We start from the raw sequence: 22,332 nt of genomic DNA on the forward strand, positions 1-22,332 counted from the left end.
TTAAAGCCCAGCAAAATCCCATGTGCCCCTCTGTGGTGGAGTACACCCCAGTGTTTACCCTAGGGCTGCTAGTTTTGGTTGGATGTATTCCTGGAGATTTCATCACATGACATAATCTTTAATTCTTGGACACTCCAGGCTAATCCTGGAGGGCTGGCAACCCTAATTTACCCCCTATGTACTATTGTAGTAATCTTTATACAAAATATATCTTGTAAGCTATCACTTGAAAATCCATAACTTGCTGTTTAGTAATGGCCTGGTGAACTAGGTATGGCAAGATGACTGCAGAATTTAGTAATCTTTTGATTCTAAAGCAATCTTCGTATGTATTTTCAAATAATGGCATTATACTACTAAAGATTGAGCAATCATCTCTGTATCATTTTACACAGTTAATTTATTATTCATTGTACTGGATGAGATGGCAGAACAGAAGGAAATTGGAAAACAATACACTAGAAGCTGGGTGGTGATGACCGTACTGATTCTCTTCTCCAAGTAAAATGTAACTAGGCTTTAAACAAAGGAGTTAGACTTTAAGTTTTGCCATGTGATCATTCAATTACTAAAATATTTTAACATGGGTATGAGGGTTGGAAACTGCAGTTGATATAGGGTTTTTTATTATTATTAATGCTATACTATGTTTGCTGCTGCTACCAAAAACTTCGTTAAGCAGGTTGGTGACGGTGGGAGATTAGTCCCTGTTCCTAGCCTCAGTGAAGCTGACAAATACCAACCTCTGAGTCTTGTTATTAAGAAGAGAAAATGTTTTCTTTCAAAAAAATCTAAATTTGCTTCGACACCTTTCACCCTAAAAGACATTCTTCAGGGAGAGAAAGAAATTTCAGCTGGTAAGTTTTTCTGTTCTTCTTTAAGGCCTGAAATATTAAGGTTTTGCAGTAAACATAGACCTGGTGTTATATTTAATTAGTATATGTAATATGATAATTATCTTCATTAGCCATGCAAGTCATGAGAAATGAAAAAATAAATTATAAAAATAGTCAAACTTCTATTTAAAAAACTGCACAAATATGTTTACTAAATGGCTAAAATTCTGGAATAATTTCCAGGAATCCATTTTATTGACAAATCTTGATTATTTTTGTGTACTAATAAATAGCAAGTATAATTCAGCCATGTGTATTTAAAAAGTATTATCATAAAAGATTCCTGGTAAATATGTTAGCATATGTTATTTACCAGTTATTTAAAGTTCCATTGTACTATATATACGTTTTCAAGGCACATCTCCATGAAGCGTCACTGTTGAATAGAAATAATGGCTCCAATCCTGCAACTGATTCATGTGACTGACCTCTTGTACCAGCTAAATGGGGATCTGTTCAAGCACAAGGGTCTGCCCATGCAGATCTGATTGAAGAATTGGGCCCTAGTAATTTAATTTAGTCAAATATTTCAGTAGTGTAGCTACCTCTAGATATGTATAATTCGAATAAATCTTAAGGAGACTCTGTCTTAAGTAGGAGGTTCAAAATTTAAACTATAGGTCCAGATCCACAAAAGTGGTGTGATGATGAATGTCACAATGCCTAGCTTTTATAGGTGTTTAGAAAATCATTGGAACTACCTGGGATCCACATAGCCTGAATTAGGTGCCTAAACTCCCTATACAATGAATGTCACAAGATAGGCACTTTAAGAATGCGATCCACTAGATGGGGAGCTGCCTAAGCTAGCCAGTAGGAAAGACTGACAAGAGCTGTGTGACTTAAGCTGTTATTAAGACAGATGGCTAATTCCGAGCTGCAGAGAAGTGTCTATCTCTATGTGTGTTCCACAACCGGGAACCCCTCTCCTAGCGTCAGGTGGCTTAGACGCCTAAGCTGTTTCTTGTAAGGGGCAGTTAGGTAATTACCTCACTCCACACAGAAAGAGGTGGTGCCCACCTGATAACTTTAGCCCCCTGGTTAGAACACTCATTTGGGATGGGGGAGATCCAGATTCGGTTCCTCCTGCTGCCTGATGGGGAGAGAAGATTTGAACAGAGACTCTCCCTTGTGTCAGGAGAGCTCTCTAACTGCTCAACCATGGGGCTCGCTCTCTCACTTTCTTCAGTTGAAGCTGTTCCACTGCGTATAAATAATTAAAGGGTCATTGGAGCATGGCAACTGGACCCTGGGTCTCCCCAGCCCAGATGGGTTCCCTAACCAACAGGCTATGGAGTCGTTCTTTCTCGCTCTGGCCCAATGACTCTTTAATGCAGTGAGTGCACTTGAAAGCAGAAAAATCCACTAAGGAAAAACATTTCTATTTCAAGACTACACGGAGACTTGACACACAAATAGGGTCAAATTCTTCTAGCCTTGCACCTATGAGAAATTCAGTAAGATTACTTGTGTAAGTAAAAGTTGCAAAAGATTTCTTGTAAAATCTAGTTTTAAAAAGGTCAAACAAACAAACAAAACACCTTGACAGTGTCCTTTCAATAGGGGTTACATCTCATGAGGACAATGTGCTTTAATTTGTAATTGAATTTCTACTCTTTGGATGAGAAAAATACTGGAAAATGTGACAAGCCACTTAGCATTATGAGAGAAAAATATTATACACTCAAAAGCTTTAACATTCACTTTATGAAAAGTCTGTAACTTCCTTTGTTAATAAAAGACTTCAGTTGTGCTATATTGTCAACCAGTATCTTCTAATTTTTTCCACAAGTAGAACAGAAATATATTGTGAATCACAAGGAAAATATTAACTAAAAATGCCTATTAGGTTAGAATAGAGTTCAAACAAAAATGGATTCTTTAGTTCATACCAAGATCTGCGTACATGCAAAATTTCAAGAAAGTCAGACGACTTACTAAGTGTTTTGCTACTTCTCCAGAAGAAATTATAAAAGTAGACAATGAAATCAATGGATGCTGCATCTTATCATGAGTACTTGTGGCACCTTAGAGACTAACAAATTTATTAGAGCATAAGCATAAGCTTTCGTGGACTACAGCCCACTTCTTCGGATGCATAGAAGTGGGCTGTAGTCCACGAAAGCTTATGCTCTAATAAATTTGTTAGTCTCTAAGGTGCCACAAGTACTCCTGTTCTTTTTGCGGATACAGACTAACACGGCTGCTACTCTGAAACCTGGCATCTTATCATGTGACAGGTGTATTAACCTTTTCTAACTGACTCCTTTTAGGTGATGGGGGCCAGGAAATTAAGCCAGGTATGCTACTAGTAGTCATGTGTGTCACACATGTATTACAGAAATGAAAAACAAATTCAGCTAAATTGCCACTATAAATATAACTAGAAACTCAGCACTTATTAAAATGATTTTTATATGGGACTCTTCAGCAATGAGGATTGTGTTTAAAAAAAAAAAAAAAAATCAGAGGGCATAAACCACCCTTGTACCAACCAAAGGCCCTATGTACCACCACAGCCACTCTTAATGTCATGAGAATGGCGATGTGGTCTAGTATAGGACATTACACTGTGTGTTAAGAGTTTAAATTCTGTTCCTGGATTTGCCATTGATGTACTATGTGATCTGGGAAAAGTCACTTCATTTGTGCTTCAGTTTCTCCACTAATAAATTGGGGATAACGCTTACTCACCTGTGTAAAGAGCTCTGATATCTGTGGATGAAAGGATATTTTATAAGAATTCCAATAAGTATGATTTTTGTCTGAGACCCTTCTGCTGCTCTGAATTTCACCCCACAAGAATAAAGTTTGTGTTTGATATTTTCAGGGTGATACCCCCATTCTTTAGTTTAAGTTTGGTCCTGTAAAGTTAGTAACAGTTTTGCGCTATGCCAGACTTGGTTTGAATCACTACTATAATTCTCAGCCATTAATGTCTGTATATTTAGGTATTATTCTGTTTCTAACCTAATGGACTTCTATTTTATTTTCTGTATATGGGCATGAGACTTCCCCCCCCCAAAATACAGCAAGTATCCTCTTTTCCTCAGGTGTTTCATCCTATCAGCTGTTGAATTATGAAGACAAATCAGATGTTTCACTCTATGGTAGACGAGGAAATCAAATAATGAGTGACGTTGGGGTCAATATTGCTGGATCAGATTCTATTGCAGTAAAAGCTTCATTTGGTATAGTGACCAAACATGAGGTTGAAGTACCAACATTACTTAAAGAACTTACTACTAGGTTAGTACTATAATTTTTATATACTTGGCCCAAGTGATTCGATGGTTAGATTATGTGAGATTACATTGAAATCCTGTGTGATTCGGGTTTTTGTGGTTAGGCTTTGAGAACTGTAAATCAACTAATAAGATTTGCTGTATGATCATTTAATAAGAACATAAGAATGGCCATACGGGTCAGACCAATGATCCATCCAGCCCAGTATTCTGTCTTCCGACGGTGGCCAGTGCCAGATGCTTCAGAGGGAATGAACAGAACAGGGTAATTATCAACTGATCCGTCCCCTGTCGTCCAATCCCAGCTACTGGCAGCCAGAGGTTTAGGGATTCCCAGAACATGGGGTTGTGTCCCTGAATATCTTGGTTAGATGAGCCTGTCCTCCATGAACTTACCTAATTCTTTTTTGAATCCAGTTATACTTTTAGCCTTCACAACATTGAGTTTCACAGGTTGACTGTGTGTTGTGTGAAGAAGTACTTCCTTTTGTTTGTTTTAAACCTGCTGCTTATTAATTTCATTGGGTGACCCCTTGTTCTTGTGTTATGTGAAAGGGTAAATAACATTTCCATTCACTTTTTCCATAATGTTCATGATTTTATAGACCTCTATCATATTCCCCCACTTAGTTGTCTCTTTTCCAAGTGGAACAGTCCCAGTCTTTTTTAATCTCTCCTGATATGAAAACTCTTCCATACCCCTAAGCATTTTTGTTGCTCTTCTCTATACCTTCTCAAATTCTATTTGATGGTGACCAGAACTGCATGTAGTACTGAAGGCATGGGCATACATTGGATTTATATAGTAGCATCATGATATTTTCTGTCTTATCTATTCCTTTCCCAATGGTTCCTATCATTCTGTTAGCTTTTTTAACTGCTGCTGCACATTGGAAGGATGTGTTTAGAAAACTACCCACGATGACTCCAAAATCACTTTCTTGAGTGGTAACAGGTAATTTAGACCCAATCACTTTTATGTATCCATTGCTTTGCACTTATCAACACTGAATTTCATCTGCCATTTTGTTGTTCAGTCACCCAGTTCAGTGAGATCCCTTTGTAATGTTTTGCAGTCAGCGTTGCACTTAACTATCTTGAGTAATTTTGTTATCTGCAAATTTTAATACCTCACTGTTCACCACCTTTTCCAGATCACTTATGAATATATTAAATAGATTTATAAGGCCAGAAGGGACCATTGGTGATCATGTACACTGACTTCCTGCATAATGCAGGCCAGAAGACTTGCATGAATTATATCCTGTTTGAACTAGAGCATATCTTTTTAGAAAAACATCCAATCTTAATTTCAAAGTTTCCAGTGATACAGAATTCACCATATCCCTTGGTAACTGGTTCTAATGGTTAATTACCCCCACTGTTTTTTTAAGTGCTTTATTTTGAGCCTGAATTTATATCTCTTCAGCTTCCAGACATTGGATCTTGCTATGTCTTTGTCTGTTAGACTGAAGAGCCCTCTTGCAAATTTCTGTTTGTAGGTACTTATAATCTGTGAGCAAGTCATCCCATAAATTTCTCTTTGATAAACTAAATAAATTGAGTTCCTTGGGTCTATACTATAAATCATGTTTTCCAGTCCTCTGATGGTTCTTGTGGCTCTTCTCTTAACCCTCTCTAATTTTTCAACATCCTTCTTGAAGTGTAGACACAGAATGGGACACAGTATTCCAACAGTGGTTGCACAAGTGCCAAATACAGAGGTAATATAAACTCCCTACTCATATTCAAGATTCACCTGTTTATTCTTCCATGGTTCACATTAGCCCTTTTGGCCACAGTGTCACACTGCCGGGAGTTCATGTTCAGCTGATTATCCACCTTGACACCCAAGTCTTTTTCAGAGTCATCGTTTCCCAGAATGAAGTCCCTGGTCCTGTAAGTATGGCCACGCATTCTTTATTTGTAGATGTATGACTTTATGTCTGGCTGTATTTAAAGGCCTATTGTTTGCTTGCAACTAGCTTACCATGTGATACAGATCACTTTGTGTCAGTGACCTATCCTATTCAGTGTTTATCATTCCCCCAATCTCTTCTGTCCTCTGCAAACATTTATCAGTAATGATTTTATGTTTTCTTCCAAGTCATTGATAAAAATGTTAAATAGCACAGGACCAGGAACCTTACTAGAAACAAACCTGCTCGATGATGATCCCCTGTTTACAATTACATGTTGAGACTTATCACTTAACCAGTTTTAATCCATTTAATGTGTGTTATTATGACTTTGATTTGTTCTAGTTTTCTAAACAAAATGTCCGTGGTACCAAGCAGAGGTGACGTGGGGGGAGGGCACGTGGAGTTATATGCCCCCCTGCCAGATTATTGCCAGGGTTTGGTGGCCCTGCTTGGTCACATGGTGTGGCTGGGTCCCCTCCCTGCACAGCAGCTGCTGGAGCATGCAAGCTGGGAGCTGCTGCCATGATGGGAGAGGCAGCAGTAAACAGCTGGGAGCTGCAGGGAGGAGCTGCTGAGGGTAAGAGGAGAGGCATGCCTGGGGAGCCATGACTCAAGCTGTTTGGGGGGTGAACCTTTAAATTGTGCCCTCCCCCCTCCCCACTTTCAGCAGGTACTAGTCATCTCTGGTACCAAGTCAATTGCTTTACAGAAGTCAAAGTATATTACATCAATGCTATTACCTTATCAACCAAACTTGTAATCTCAAAAAAGATATCCAGTTAATTTGACAAGATGTGTTTTCCATAAATCCTTGTTAATTGGCACTAATTATATTACTCTCCATTAATCCTTTATTAATCAAGTGCCATATCAGCTGTTCTTTTTAGTGCCCCGGTCAATCCATCTATAATAACCCAGGTCTTCCTGTTTACCTTTTTAAAATATTGGCACATTAGCATTTTTCCAGTCCTTTGGAACTTCCTTATGTTCCAGGACTAATTGAAAATCAATTTTAATGGTCCCGATAGCTCTTCAGCCAACTCTTTTAAACTCTTGGATGCAAGTTAGCCAAGCCTGCTGATTTTAAAAATGTCTAACTTTATTAGCTGCTGTTTAATTTGCTAATTATCTGTGGATTTTTTTCTCCTTTAATTTTAGAAAAATTAACTTTGATCACTGCCTAGTCCGACAATCAAGAGAAAGTAGGAAAGAGGTTCTGTGTGTGGTCATGGAAAGTATTAGAACAACACGGCAATGCTCATTATCTGTGCATGCTGGTATGCGTGGGGAAACAATGAGGGTAAATATAGACTTCTTTAACTAATAAAATGGATGGTAGGGACTCGTATTCTTATTGTAAGGACCTGTGACCAGATTTTAATTGCATTTACACTGGTGTAAATCCAGAGCAATTCCAATGTAAGTCAATGGAATTGTACTGATGTAAATTAAATTAAACTCTGACCCTCTCTCTGCTTTTCAGATCTAGAGAAAACTATGCCAGTATAGGATATTGGGGTAAAATCTTGGTTCCACTGATGTCAATAGCAAAACTTGTATTGACTTCATTGGGGCCAGGATTTCACCCCATTCTATTAATGTAATATTGGAATAGGCCATATACCATAATTATGCTATGTGTGTGATGCTCTCCATATTGACATTTTTTTATTTTAATAAACTATAATTAAAAACATTACTAGGAGAACTTGGTTGTCAGACTTGTACACTTTTTCATATTTTAAAATTACCAGTCTTATGGGTAACAAGTACTGTTGTTTTGCTCACACAGGGCCTTATTTTTTTTTAAACACATGAAAAACTGTTCATGTATATGAAGCTTTTATGGTATTTTATATAGGGGAGCATCTTACATTGGTTGTTTTACATAAATATAAATGCAGATTTTACAATTAGAAAAATTGGTTGCAAGCCAGATTCTGCATGAGGCAGAAGGGGACAGATCACTTAAAAAGAATGCAGAAAGAAGGAATTAGCTAGTTCTAATTTAATTTCCCCAGTCATGCAATTTACCATTTATTAATAGCTAATGGAAGTTAATACAGTGTTATTTATAGTTATATAGGACTAGGGTGGTTAGATGGCCTTGTTTGCAGTGATTAGGTACAGTCTTGTTCTAGTGAAATCCCAGTCAGTTCTAGTGAAATCTGTCCCAGATTCCTTAGAACTGGCTTTGTAGCCATTCTGTAAGCTACCAGGGCATGGGCAGCCTACCTTGTGGATGGAGGAGGACCTTGCCAGTTGGTTGTGGTGGCAATTCAGGTGATAAGTGAAGATCCAGGGATCAGGCACCAGTCTAAGGATGAAGCTAGAGTCAGAATCAAGGGGCCAAACTGAAGCTGAGAACTGGAGTCAGAATCTTAAGACAAAGGGTAAGCTGGAATTGTAGTCAGGGACATAGCAAAGAGTTGGAACTAGAAGTTAGAAACCAGAATGGAACAGGGAGACTGGGGATGAAGCAGGTATAGGCTGGAGCTGGAGCAAGAACGGGCTGGGAAGCAGGGCAGGGCTTGGCGCCTGGACTGGAGGGTGAGAGCAGAATAAGCACGGCTGTGGGTGTGATATGCATTGAGCAGCCACCATGTAGTGGCTGCAAGGTTCAAGTAGCAAACCGTTGGCTCCTCTGCCCAATCAGGAAGTGCAACTGTTTGGAAGGGGCTCATTGGGCCTATCTGAACTTGCTGGGTTGCCTAGCGACCAGGCTGGGAGCCAGCTGTGTCCCTGACACATCCATCATAATAACAGTAATAATAATAATACATGTGTCCTCTCCCTTCCCAGTCCCTGCTGTTGGGTTAATTGAGTCTGAATGTACTGCTTCTAAAAGATGCTAATTCCTCGTTTAAAAATGGACCAGCTACAGTGCTATAGATGAGAAGGTGCAATCTGGAATGAAATTATTAAATTAAAAGGCAAACTCCATAAGAAAACAGCTGGCAGACAGAAAGGTGGAAGATTAGTGCTTAGGATCAGCACAACTAAGTTTGAGAGCTGATTTGGATAGTGTTTGGATAGTGTGATATTTACAGTTACAGACGCTCCCCAGGTTATACAAGACCCGACTTACGCAAATTCGCACTTATGGAAAAAGTTCCATAAGCCAGAAATAGGATTTTCAAGTTGTGGAAATTTTTGCGTAACGTATGAGTATACATTTCCGACTTATGCAAAATTCGAGTTACGCAAGGCTTTCCGGAATGCAACGATTGAGTGAGTCGGGGGGTGTCTGTACTTCTTTAAATTTGATTTGAAGACATTTTGATGTCAGTCTTACCTATTCACTTTCAGTTGGCACCAACTGCACTCTTCTTCACTCCCATACAAAGAAAATCATAGCCTAGGTGAAAAATATGATCAAAATTTCCTCCTGATTCCAGAAAGGGAGAACAGGGAAAAGATTCATAGATTCATAGATTCTAAAACTGGAAGGGACCTCGAGAGGTCATCGAGTCCAGTCCCCTGCCCGCATGGCAGGACCAAATACTGTCTAGACCATCCCTGATAGACATTTATCTAACCTACTCTTAAATATCTCCAGAGATGGAGATTCCACAACCTCCCTAGGCAATTTATTCCAGTGTTTAACACCCTGACAGTTAGGAACTTTTTCCTAATGTCCAACCTAGACCTCCCGTGCTGCAGTTTAAACCCATTGCTTCTGGTTCTATCCTTAGAGGCTAAGGTGAACAAGTTTTCTCCCTCCTCCTTATGACACCCTTTTAAATACCTGAAAACTGCTATCATGTCCCCTCTCAGTCTTCTCTTTTCCAAACTAAACAAACCCAATTCTTTCAGCCTTCCTTCATAGGTCAAGTTCTCAAGACCTTTAATCATTCTTGTTGCTCTTCTCTGGACCCGCTCCAATTTCTCCACATCTTTTTTAAAATGCGGTGCCCAGAACTGGACACAATACTCCAGCTGAGGCCTAACCAGAGCAGAGTAGAGCGGAAGAATGACTTCTCGTGTCTTGCTCACAACACACCTGTTAATACATCCCAGAATCATGTTTGCTTTTTTTGCAACAGCATCACACTGTTGACTCATATTTAGCTTGTGGTCCACTATAACCCCTAGACCCCTTTCTGCCGTACTCCTTCCTAGACAGTCTCTTCCCATTCTGTATGTGTGAAACTGATTTTTCCTTCCTAGCACTTTGCATTTGTCTTTGTTAAACTTCATCCTGTTTACCTCAGCCCATTTCTCCAATTTGTCCAGATCATTTTGAATTATGACCCTGTTCTCCAAAGCAGTTGCAATCCCTCCCAGTTTGGTATCATCCGCAAACTTAATAAGCGTACTTTCTATGCCAATATCTAAGTCATTGATGAAGATATTGAACAGCGCTGGTCCCAAAACAGACCCCTGCGGTACCCCACTCGTTATGCCTTTCCAGCAGGATTGGGAACCATTAATAACAACTCTCTGAGTGTGGTTATCCAGCCAGTTATGCACCCACCTTATAGTAGCCCCATCTAAATTGTATTTGCCTAGTTTATCGATAAGAATATCATGCGAGACTGTATCAAATGCCTTACTAAAGTCTAGGTATACCACATCCACAGCTTCACCCTTATCCACAAGGCTCGTTATCCTATCAAAGAAAGCTATCAGATTGGTTTGACATGATTTGTTCTTCACAAATCCATGCTGACTGTTCCCTATCACCTTACCACCTTCCAAGTGTTTGCAGATGATTTCCTTAATTACTTGCTCCATTATCTTCCCTGGCACAGAAGTTAAACTAACTGGTCTGTAGTTTCCTGGGTTGTTTTTATTTCCCTTTTTATAGATGGGCACTATATTTGCCCTTTTCCAGTCTTCTGGAATCTCTCCCGTCTCCCATGATTTTCCAAAGATAATAGCTAGAGGCTCAGATACCTCCTCTATTAGCTCCTTGAGTATTCTAGGATGCATTTCATCAGGCCCTGGTGACTTGCAGGCATCTAACTTTTCTAAGTGTTTTTTAACTTGTTCTTTTTTTATTTTATCTGCTAAACCTACCCCCTTCCCATTAGCATTCACTATGTTAGGCATTCCTTCAGACTTCTCGGTGAAGACCGAAACAAAGAAGTCATTTAGCATCTCTGCCATTTCCAAGTTTCCTGTTACTGTTTCTCCTTCTTCACTAAGCAGTGGGCCTACCCTGTCTTTGGTCTTCCTCTTGCTTCTAATGTATTGATAAAAAGTCTTCTTGTTTCCCTTTATTCCCGTAGCTAGTTTGAGCTCATTTTGTGCCTTTGCCTTTCTAATCTTGCCCCTGCATTCCTGTGTTGTTTGCCTATATTCATCCTTTGTAATCTGTCCCAGTTTCCATTTTTTATATGACTCCTTTTTATTTTTTAGATCATGCAAGATCTCATGGTTAAGCCAAGGTGGTCTTTTGCCACATTTTCTATCTTTCCTAACCAGCGGAATAGCTTGCTTTTGGGCCCTTAATAGTGTCCCTTTGAAAAACTGCCAACTCTCCTCAGTTGTTTTTCCCCTCAGTCTTGATTCCCATGGGACCTTACCTATCAGCTCTCTGAGCTTACCAAAATCTGCCTTCCTGAAATCCATTGTCTCTATTTTGCTGTTCTCCCTTCTACCCTTCCTTAGAATTGCAAACTCTATGATTTCATGATCACTTTCATCCAGGCTGCATTCTACTTTCAAATTCTCAACGAGTTCCTCCCTATTTGTTAAAATCAAGTCTAGAACAGCTTCCCCCCTAGTAGCTTTTTCAACCTTCTGAAATAAAAAGTTGTCTCCAATGCAGTCCAAGAATTTGTTGGATAGTCTGTGCCCCGCTGTGTTATTTTCCCAACATATATCCGGATAGTTGAAGTCCCCCATCACCACCAAATCTTGGGGTTTGGATATTTTTGTTAGTTGCTTAAAAAAAGCCCCATCCACCTCTTCCACCTGGTTAGGTGGCCTGTAGTAGACTCCTAGCATGACATCTCCCTTGTTTTTTACCCCTTTTAGTCTAACCCAGAGACTCTCAACACTTCCGTCTCCTATGTCCATCTCTACCTCAGTCCAAGTGTGTACTTTTTTAATATATAAGGTAACACCTCCTCCCTTTTTCCCCTGTCTATCCTTCCTGAGCAAGGTGTACCCATCCACACCAACATTCCAATCATGTGTATTATCCCACCAAGTTTCAGCGATGCCAACAATATCATAGTTGTATTTATTTATTAGCACTTCCAGTTCTTCCTGCTTATTCCCCATACTTCTCGCATTTGTATATAGGCATCTAAGATACTGGTTTGATCTTTCCTCCCAGTTTTGTCCTGACCCTCCTTTCTCTCTGACAATATAGCCCACACTCCCTCTCGTTTCCGACCCATCTCCCCGGTCTCCATGTTCCCCACTTACCTGTGGGCTTTGCTCACCTGTCCCCGTCGAACCTAGTTTAAAGCCCTCCTCACTAGGTGGGGAGAAGAGGAGTGAAAAGAAAAACAAGGTGAAAAAATAGAAAGCAAAACTAGAAAAAATACACAGAGAAGAAAAGAGATGAGAAGTGAAAAACAAAATGAACAAAGACATAGGTCAGGGTGAAGATACAGAAAACAGTTGAGATAAATCAAGGGTGGAATGGGATGCGGTGTGTATGTGTGTGTTGAATTAAGATTTTATATGCTTTATGGCATATAGTCCCAGACCATATAATATTTGAAGAATGGCAACACAAGATATTGGCCCTGTCATTGCTGTTTCATCCAAACATGAGGGAGGCCCACTCTGACTCCTCCAAAGAGGAGCTGCTATTGGGAGGACAGAAGCAGGCCTCTTAGATCCTTATCCAAAATCCAGTGACGTCTATGGGACTCTTTCCATTAACTTCAGTGGGCTTTGGATTGGATTCTTAGCTTCCCCTCAAATAGAAACTGTGACTGACTTGTCAAAGTAGGAGATATAATGATTGGACCTGGTTGCAGGAAGTCAGAAAGCTAAGGCTTGTTGGGAGTCTGGGTTACTGGAAGGATAAAGCTATGATATTGTTAGTTGTACACAGAGAGCAGGGATCTCAGAAAGTTTGGATAATTAGGTTTGCATATCATTAGGTTTGCATAATCCTGCAAGTCCTTTGAGTTATGCTTATCACTAATTTATGTATCGGATATACTGCCTAATTTTCTATGGCCAGTTGACACTTTCTCTCTATCAAACATTACTGAAGTGCAGAAAAGAAAGGATGACATTAGTATACTGATCAGAACTGGGAAAATTTCTTTGGAGGTGGAGTTTGATCTTCAACTTCAAAAGAGTCTTTCCATTGCTGAAATTTTCATACTATATTTTAAAGCTATTACTCTTAATTTTCATTTCTGTTCAAAACATTTTTTTGTAAATATTTTTTCTTAATGAAATAAAATTTTCCTTTTTTAAATCATAGTTTCATATTATTGAGGACCAAAATCACAAGGGACGAGACAAAGCTATTGTTTTTCCAGCTCACACAACTATTGCATTTAGTGTATTTGAACTTTATATTCACTTAGATGGTAATTTTGGTAAGTAATTTTTTTGTGTTATTATTATAATTGCTAATATAGTAATTTGATTCTTTAAAACATTGTTCTTAAACTGAGATTTGACATGTGTCAGACCCAATCCTATAAATATTTATGCACATACTTAACTTTATACATGTCAGTTGTCTGACCTCATCAGAGCCTTAGCTTTAATCCACAATTAGTTCTTGCTAGGATAAATATAAAAGGCATTAAAGGGTCTGATTTATCCTGGAAATGATTTCAGAGAATTAACTATATCAGATATTTAAATGTAAGTTTTTGAAAAATGAAATCACACTGTTAGCAATGAAACATTAAAAATACGTCTGCATATCAGTGTATGCCTTTGCTGGTTTGTAAGAAACTGAATATCTTAGGGCCATCTGATCCATTTCTCCATAAAAGAAGAATGTGGCATGGCAGGCCCCTCTAAAAAAGGCACGTCTGTGAAACTGATAAACAAAAATATTTCTCCTTCCTGGAGCTTCTATTTCAGTTTGCCTCAAATCAGTGAAACACAGTCAGAGACTAGTCAGACACGGTCACCTCCAAATCTTTACAAAGTTTAAAAAAAACACAGTTACACAAAACAAAGTGGATTGACCTGCCTACTACTCTCCCAGTCTGTGGAAAGGATATGGTTTTATAAATTCCCCTCATTTCCCAGTGTGCTTTATCCCAGCCCAGGACTACAATTAGATGGGAACCTTCAGTCAATCAAAGTATGGGGGTAATAATAATCCATAATATAGTTTTAGGGCTTGATCCTGCACTCATTAAACTTAATGGCAAAACTCCCATTGACTTCAGAAGTGCAGGATCAGGCCTTTAGTGACCATATAATTTAGATTGTATTTAAAAAATATAACCAAAAAGATAAGAATTACCTCATGAAATATTATCTATCTCCATATATGAATGTAACACTACGCACTTGTTAGAGGTTCTGATTGGGGCCCCAGATGCTTTGCAACACATTGGAGATACATTCTATGACAAAGGCACTCTGAAGTTTGAAGCATAGTGACACATTTACATTTCTGTGACAACCCTATGTGCATTAAAAAAACAAAGTAGTTATTGAATTAACTATGAAAAAAGATAATACAAGCAGTACAGAATCCCTCTGATATTCATTTTAATATTAAATTAAACACATAAATCCTAATTTTGGAATTATTTTCCATTTTACTTTGTCATTGCACAGTGGGGATAGGTGCACTAGTTAGATGTTTTTACTAAAATGACCAATGAAATAGCAATATTGATATTTAAATTTTTATCATTAAGGTGCAGAGGTAATCCCCAATACAGATGAATGAGAGCTGTTAGTATATCTCTTTAAAGTTCTTTGTAAATGTATTAAGACAATATGGCATCAGTTTACTTCAAAGCCTTTTCTTTACAACCTTAGAGGCTAAAAAAGTTAAGAATTTTATTTATGTTTAATTTAAAAGTTTTATAGCTGATTATGTGGTGAATAACATGGTTGGGAATCACAGAAAACCATTCACAATTGCAGATTTTCCATTTTTGGTTTCAAATGGGTGTGTGACTCTGCTTTTACTCCAAACGTGAGGCAGTCTGTTAATGGAATGCTGACTGCCTTAGACATTTAACCTGGCCAGGAAACCGTAAGGAAATGCCTAATGTGAAGGTCACTATAAACCATCTAAATTAATAAATGATGTAGTTACTACTTCATCTCATCTTGTTCTCTCTCTGTGTCATCTCATTTTTTGTGCTAACACTGTGTGCATGTTGTTTTACACCATCTCTCCTAGGAATTAAAGACCAGTAGAATGACTAATAGGAAAGCTGTATTTAATTTTAAGCATTCTCTTAGCTTTATAATACTGTACATGTTATATAACAGAAAACGTTTTGTACTAAGCTGTGTTTCGAAATTGTATAGCTTTTGAATTTCATTGTTCCGAAGGTTCTACTTTTTCCTTTAATACAGAGTTCTGTGTCACTCCAGTTTCAAAAGGAGGATTTGAAAAAGAGCAATCTGGATCATTTTCATTGAACAAATTAAGGAGGAATCTGTTCCACCGAAGTATGATGTTTGATATTTATGTCCAAATACACTAATCAAATGGATTAAGTGCATGTTTTTTTTTCTTTGACTTAGTCGGAAAGGTCAGAAGTTCAAAAGCATCTAATCAAGATAGAATTCCACTTTAAAATTTGCACCAAGATAATAGCTATTTTGGCTATGATCAGATCTAGTCAAAATAATTGTAAAGATTTTAAGATATTAATGGAGAGAGTCTGGTTTTAAATAATTATATTTTTAATTAATATGAATATATTATTTTGTTTATCATGAAAACTTCTAATTGTTTTCTTAAAATAAATGGTATTGGTGATCATAAATACTAATTGTACAACTACAATATCTTAGTATGTAAATTTGTTCTATATTTTTACAATTTAGAAAGTATTGCATAGTCGATATCAAAGGATGATATATAAAGATAAGATAAAGTTGAGGTTGTAAATGTTATATATTTATTAATTTAAAATACTAGAAAATGCTCAGTAGGGCGTAATCTTCAATTGACAGGGAATTGGCCTGTATCTATATATAGATTTTCTTTCTTATCTTCAAATAACATGAAAACATTGTTAAAATGTTGTATGTTGGGTACAATTAAAAACTGGATATTTACCATCCCTGGTAGTTAAATTTACTGTAGTATGAGCCTGATCCTGGACCACTGAAGTCAAGTGGAATTTTGCTACTTACTTCAGTGAATGAAGGATAAGGCTCCATTTTCAGTATTTCATATTCTAAGAATGGGAAAAACCACAAATACAAGAATAAAGATAAATGTTGTGGTGCAGTAAACATCTGCGTCTAATGGTGCCCTTTGTGTAGGAGCCTTTACTCCACTTTTACCCCTCCCCAGTGGTGCAAGTACGGTGGTACAGTCTGATACGCCGTACCACTTAAGATATTTATAGCTGGTATGGCATACTGGAAAGACAGAGGAGGAGCCCGCCCCCTGCCTTTCCACGCAGCTGCATCTCCTGAGTCCTCCTGCCTGGGGTCTGTACAGCAGCCCTGCCGGCGGACAAGGCTGTGGGGGCGGGGCTGGGAGTGGTACAGCAGCCGCGCCGGAGAAGCTGCCAGTGTGGGGCTGCCCAGCGGCTCCACATTCTGCTCAGGTCCTGGGAACTGCAGCAGGGAATGGAGTAGAATGTGGGGCTGCTGGGCAGCTCCTCTGGCAGGGCTGCTGTACCCCCCCCCCCCCCGTTCTCTGGCAGGGCTGCTGTACAGATCCCAGGCAGGAGGACTCAGGAGAAGTAGCTAAATGGAAGGGCTGGGGGTCAGGCTGCGGGTAGTACAGCAGCCATGCCGGAGGAGCTGCCGGCATGGAGCTGCCCGGCAGCCCCACGTTATTCTGCTGCTTTCACCGCTGTGGTTCTGGTGAGCCCTGATCTCCCGGGAACAGCAGCCGTGAAAGGAGCAGAACGTAGGGCTGCTGGGCGACCCCACGTCAGCAGCTCATCTAGTGCGGCTGAACCATTCCCAGTCCGGCTCCCAGCCCTTCCACACAGCTGTGTCTCCTGAGTCCTCCTGCCTGGGGTCTGTACAGCAGAAGTCTCCAGTGCAGCGGGAGGAGGACAGAGCCTCTCCCCCCTGCCCCCCGCACCACCACCCCAGTAATGTGGGATAGATGTGGATTATGGGGAGAGCGCGGGGGCCCCGGGCTGGAGGCAGGGTGGGGAGGGGAGTAGTAGTCATGTGGGGAGGTCACCTGCCCCCCTGCTTTGTGTCCCTCCCATGAGTGCAGCGTACTGGCAAGAAATGATTTCTACTTGCACCACTGCCCCTCCCTGATCCTGGGGGCTGCTGGAGACCAAACCAACCTGTAGTGCAAGTTTAAGTAGCCTCAGTGCTGCTCTAACCTGCACCAATGGATAACAGTCTCCAAGGAATCAATCTGCTGGTCAAGTTGTTTGGAGTGCTTCATACTCTTGGCCTGGAACATCGCCTCTGCATAGGGAGCCAGGAATAGCTGGTGTAGGGGATGGCTGTGCCCACCTTATAACAACACAGAATTTACCTATTCTAGGGAAGTCCTTTCCTGCTGTCTTAAGACAGTTTTCAGTCCCGTTTGCCCCAATTGGTACAAAGGGGATTTAAGAGAGGCTGAAGATCTCGCTCACGGTATGAAAGTCAGGAAATTACCAAGTTAAATCATATTTCAAAAAGTATAAACATCAGTCTGGAAATACTAAGTTCAGATTTCAGTACTCTAACTTTGTGTTTTTTCATTGCTTATACACTGCTTATTGATGTAACAACTCCATTAGTTATAAAATGGAGAGTCCCATGTTGTATTAAATGTATTAAAATTATATGTATTAAAAGAGTATAGGCCAATACTTTCAACCTTAGGTGCCTAAAATTAGGTTCTTATTTATACATCTAAATAAAAATGGCTTGATTTCCAAAGGTGCTGGGTACCTGCAGCTCCCATTCATAATGGAAATTACTTCACTTCTTTTTAGATACTGATGACAAATTTAGATTTGAGAATGTGGTAATAGTCTTTTTTTGTTGTACTATAATATCTGCATTCACCTTTCTGGCCTGTATCAGGTACAAGAGTTATCTCAAACCTGTCTTGTTAGGGTGTTTAGAGTATTCAAGATCTGAGGCATGTATGCTCGTGTTGGAAGTGGAAGAAAATGATCCCTGGTCTGTTGGAGTGTGCTTACTGACCACTATTGAGAGGATAGAGTGATTTCAGTCCTATTCCTAAAGAGATTCACAATCCTGCAGATGTACACAAACACTTTTTTTGAGTGCTGGAATATTTATAAAAATACAAAGGCTACTGGGGTCTGATGGGAGGTCTCTGCTCCTGGAGAGTTTATCAGTGAGCCTGCATATCATTGTAAATAGTGTCCTGAATTCCATAAACAGCTCAGAAATATACACACCAAATTTTCCAAAACTAATTAGGTGGTGGCCCTCCTGGAGGACACCAGAATTAAACTATGTTTGGAGTTTAGGATGTACATTTCTTTTTCCTGCCCTCCTCTCCCCTCCCCCCCCCCCCCCCAAAAAAGTGAGAGAAACATTTCAAATGTGAATTATCACCAACTTTCCAAATGCTCAAAATGTTCATGAGATGTAGGGTTGTTATTTCATCAGTGACAACATTGTCCTCTGGCAGACGATATCTGTAAGAAATTTCTGCCTCCCCTTTGAAGTAAAAGTGTCAAAATTAGGGTTTCAATGGAAAACCTAGTTACAACCATAAAATGGTGTCTCTAATATGGCTTCATAATTCAGTACTTATTTCCGTCAGTGGATTAATAGTATGATGTGTCCTGGTGTGTTCATAGTGTGATGACAAATCATTGCTATTTTGTGTGCATTCTTTTTCAGATAAAAGGGTAATGGATATCATTGCTAATTCAGATGCTTACTTGGAGGACCTTTTTACAGACTATTATGAAAAAGCTGCAAGCATGACTGATATCTCTACAAGCTATCTCAGAGAAGGGTCTCATATCCGGGTTAATTTACTTAATAACAACATCCCAAAAGGTCCTTGTGCCCTTTGTGGAATGGGAAATTCTAAAAGAGAAACAGTTTATGGATGCCTAGAGTGTTCTTTTAATGGACAAAAGTATGTACGACTGCATGCTGTGCCCTGCTTTGATGTCTGGCACAAGAGAGTGAGATAAATGATCTATGAATGTGACTATTGTTATAGACTTCAGTGTAACTGTGCCACAACATTTCCAAAATTGTTGAATATTGAGTTAAGTTCAACAGACATTAAAAGTGCAAAATATTTGGTTATGCTATTTCCTTTTTTATTGTAAAGTGATTCTTTTATTTTACAATAAAGATAATTATATTACCTAGTTCAGAAATACCCCATATACATTTTCTTCAAAAAAATTGCTACTTTTCTTCTTTGGGTACTTTCTCATTTTATCATTCTTGGTAAGTAATATATACATGTTGAAATTGAATTCCAGAGTAGCAATCAGAATATAGTTTGGAATTTACTATAAAAGCTGCTTATGCACATTTGGTCTGTCAAGATGTTATATATTGCCTTAACTACACCAGAGTATGATGGTAAAATGAGAAAACGTGTTAATAATTTAGTGCTATCATGAATGTTTAATTGAAGTATCAGATTAAAAGCACATTTAAAAACTAGCTCAGTTTAAGGTTTCATTTACAAGAGGGAAGAGTTAAAAGGATTGTAACTGGTGATTATGGATTCCATTTTAGGCTGTGAATTCCCCATATGTCTGTTCTGATTATATTTGTAGGGACCACAAACAAGTCTACAGTTTGCACTTGGCTAACTCAAATCTGACTCTTTTTTTTTTTAAAGCCTTCAGACTTGCTGCTGACTTTAGTGGCTTTCATATTTGGAAAAAACAAACAAAATTATATTGCATTGCAAAACTAGTGTACTGAATCCCACCTATTACATCTCAGGTCTAGTAGCTGTAGAGCCCAATATCACAAATTAAAAAGTTGTATGCAGTCAAATTGTAGCCATTGCAATCCCAGGATATTGGATAGACAAGGTGGGTAAGGAAATATCTTTTATTGGACCAACTTCTGTGATAATGGGAGTTCCCTTCTGAGACTTGAAGAAGAGCTCTGTGTGGCTCAAAAGCTTGTCTCTCTCTCATCCACAGAAGTTGGTCCAATTTAAAAAAAAAAAAAGTTTGCATAGTGGGGAATGCATGTAGCAGAGGGCACTGCAGTGTAGAATATTGAAATTGGCAGTGCTAGGCCCGTCTGCCTAACCTGCTTGGCTCTCTTTTGATACTGCAATTTTAAAGTAAGAATTTTAATCTCTGTCCTAACTCCATCTATCTTAAGTAGAAGCTGTGTATATGTGGCAGCCTTTCTGCTTCATTCTTGTGTTGCTAGTTTCAGCATGCACATGCTTTAGTGGAAGCTTACAATTAATGTGTAGTGTAATGATTACACATTCAAATAAAACACAATGATGCTTGTCTCTTTAGACCTTAAATGCTGTCAAATTGACATTTTTGAATTTCTGTGTATGTCTGGCTGTAGATAAGGTGGTAGCTTTTGAATGCCACACCTACTCAATTCCAAAATTTCAGGAATTGGTCTAGGCAGCAGTGGCTAGAATCCTACAGATTTTGAGGAAAATCAGAAACCAAAAGGGGGAGAAAGTAGGGACCCAAGGAGCCAGTGCTGTTAGTTTAGGATAGTTATAAGTTTTAGCACCTCTGCAATTGTCTACAGATCAAGCAACTGGTTGATGTCATCTATTAATGCTTTCCAGCATAACAGTACCGCCCCCTACCTCCCCTCTACCTAAAGAATTTAACATGTTGACACATTGAGTGACTTATCTCCTAGACAAATAATAATGATAGGGGGAATGGGGTGTGTACACATCACAGCTGGCATGAGGGCCGGGAGACACACAATCCTTGGTATGGGGGCAAAATTGGGGATGCTGGTAGGAGAAAAGGGGGCACACACAACCCCTAGCATGTGGTAAGGAGACTAGGAGCACCCAGTGCTGTTGCCAATGGGGGGCGGGGGAGGGGAAGGAGAAAGCTCCCAGAGCCTCTGATATGTGGCACCTGCTGTAGAGGGTGCACACACAACCCCTGGCAGAGGAGAAATTGGGGAAAGCTGCAGGGAGTCCCTCAACTAGAGAAGGATGGGAAGGTGGCATGCAGGGGGTAGAATAGAGGAATACAGTGAACCCCTTGGGTGCACAAGAAGTTTGTCCTACAGAAGCTATGAAGGGTGTGACCCCCCCATAGTAATAAATTAATGCTACAAAGCATTAAGTTGCAGCTGTATGCTGGTTTGTCCAGAAGTGCTTGCACAATCCTGACACAGATTCCTCTTGCCAGCAGCATAATTAAACATGACTGGACAATTTTCATTTAAACAACATTTTGACAATAAAATGTGACATCATTACAAAAATCTTAGCATAAGTATTTCAAGTAGGACAGTGGGTGTAAAGAAGTGGATGTAAAGAAGACATAGATTAGTTTGGTATGACTGAACCACATGGTTCACACTTGTTAAGACTACCTGTGCATCTAGCATTACAGATATTTTTTTAGTAGCATTTATGTATTTATAGCAAGTACATTTCAGCTCATAATTGGCAATTCTATCACCAACCTGTTGAATCTAACAGGCTTTTTTGGGGGGAGGGGTGGCTGAAGGGGCTAAGAACCATATTAAAATCATTTATAAGACCATGTACTAGTCTGATATTTTTGTTGCAAAGGTCTCTCAAATACCTTTCCACAGTTGAGGAAATTGAGCTAGAAGTCTGCAGAGAATAACCATGTTTAAATACCACGGTCGGTCTCATTTTAGTGTGGTCAGAGCCTAGCTTCTCCGACAAACACTACTCAACTCCCATGTAAACAAACCTCATATTTTGTCTAATTTTCTTTATTGTATGTTTTCATGATCTTTCTCGACTTTGATGGGGGTTCTGTGTTCCAGGGAATCCTGTTTTCCAGTTCGTTCTGTTGCTCTTTTGTTTCAGCAGTGACATTGAAACCACACCTTTATTCTGAGTGCGCTAATATCAGGATTCTAATTGTATCTGACACAAGAAGAGTCACCTGATTAGTGCTCTGCTTTAGTCAAGCAGAGATGCTAATTTCAGCTAAATCATGTCCAACAAAATCACAAAATTTTATACCTGAAATAAGGATTGTGCAAGACAGACTA

At 39.2% G+C, this 22,332-nt stretch overlaps 1 protein-coding gene across 8 annotated transcripts in view; it reads left to right on the top strand.

The window, feature by feature from the left end:
* Positions 1 to 22,273, top strand: part of PJVK (pejvakin) — a 60,250-nt gene extending 37,977 nt beyond the window's left edge. For 2 of the 8 annotated variants that reach the window (XM_065560815.1, XM_065560809.1), the window contains exons 2-7: positions 683 to 857; positions 3,950 to 4,145; positions 7,222 to 7,363; positions 13,466 to 13,583; positions 15,550 to 15,645; positions 18,997 to 22,273. In XM_065560815.1, the coding sequence (XP_065416887.1) occupies positions 4,027 to 4,145; positions 7,222 to 7,363; positions 13,466 to 13,583; positions 15,550 to 15,645; positions 18,997 to 19,298 (777 nt within the window). In that variant the 5' untranslated portion in view covers positions 683 to 857; positions 3,950 to 4,026 and the 3' untranslated portion in view covers positions 19,299 to 22,273. Of the gene's footprint in view, positions 1 to 682; positions 858 to 3,949; positions 4,146 to 6,006; positions 6,041 to 6,503; positions 6,641 to 7,221; positions 7,364 to 13,465; positions 13,584 to 15,549; positions 15,646 to 18,996 lie in introns of those variants that run through there. The other 6 variants (XM_065560811.1, XM_065560810.1, XM_065560813.1 and 3 more) reach the window with 4 other exon arrangements.
* Positions 22,274 to 22,332: the final 59 nt, after the last annotated feature.

Source organism: Chrysemys picta, chromosome 11, assembly GCF_011386835.1.
Source record: "Chrysemys picta bellii isolate R12L10 chromosome 11, ASM1138683v2, whole genome shotgun sequence".
Classification (NCBI taxonomy): domain Eukaryota; kingdom Metazoa; phylum Chordata; order Testudines; family Emydidae; genus Chrysemys; species Chrysemys picta.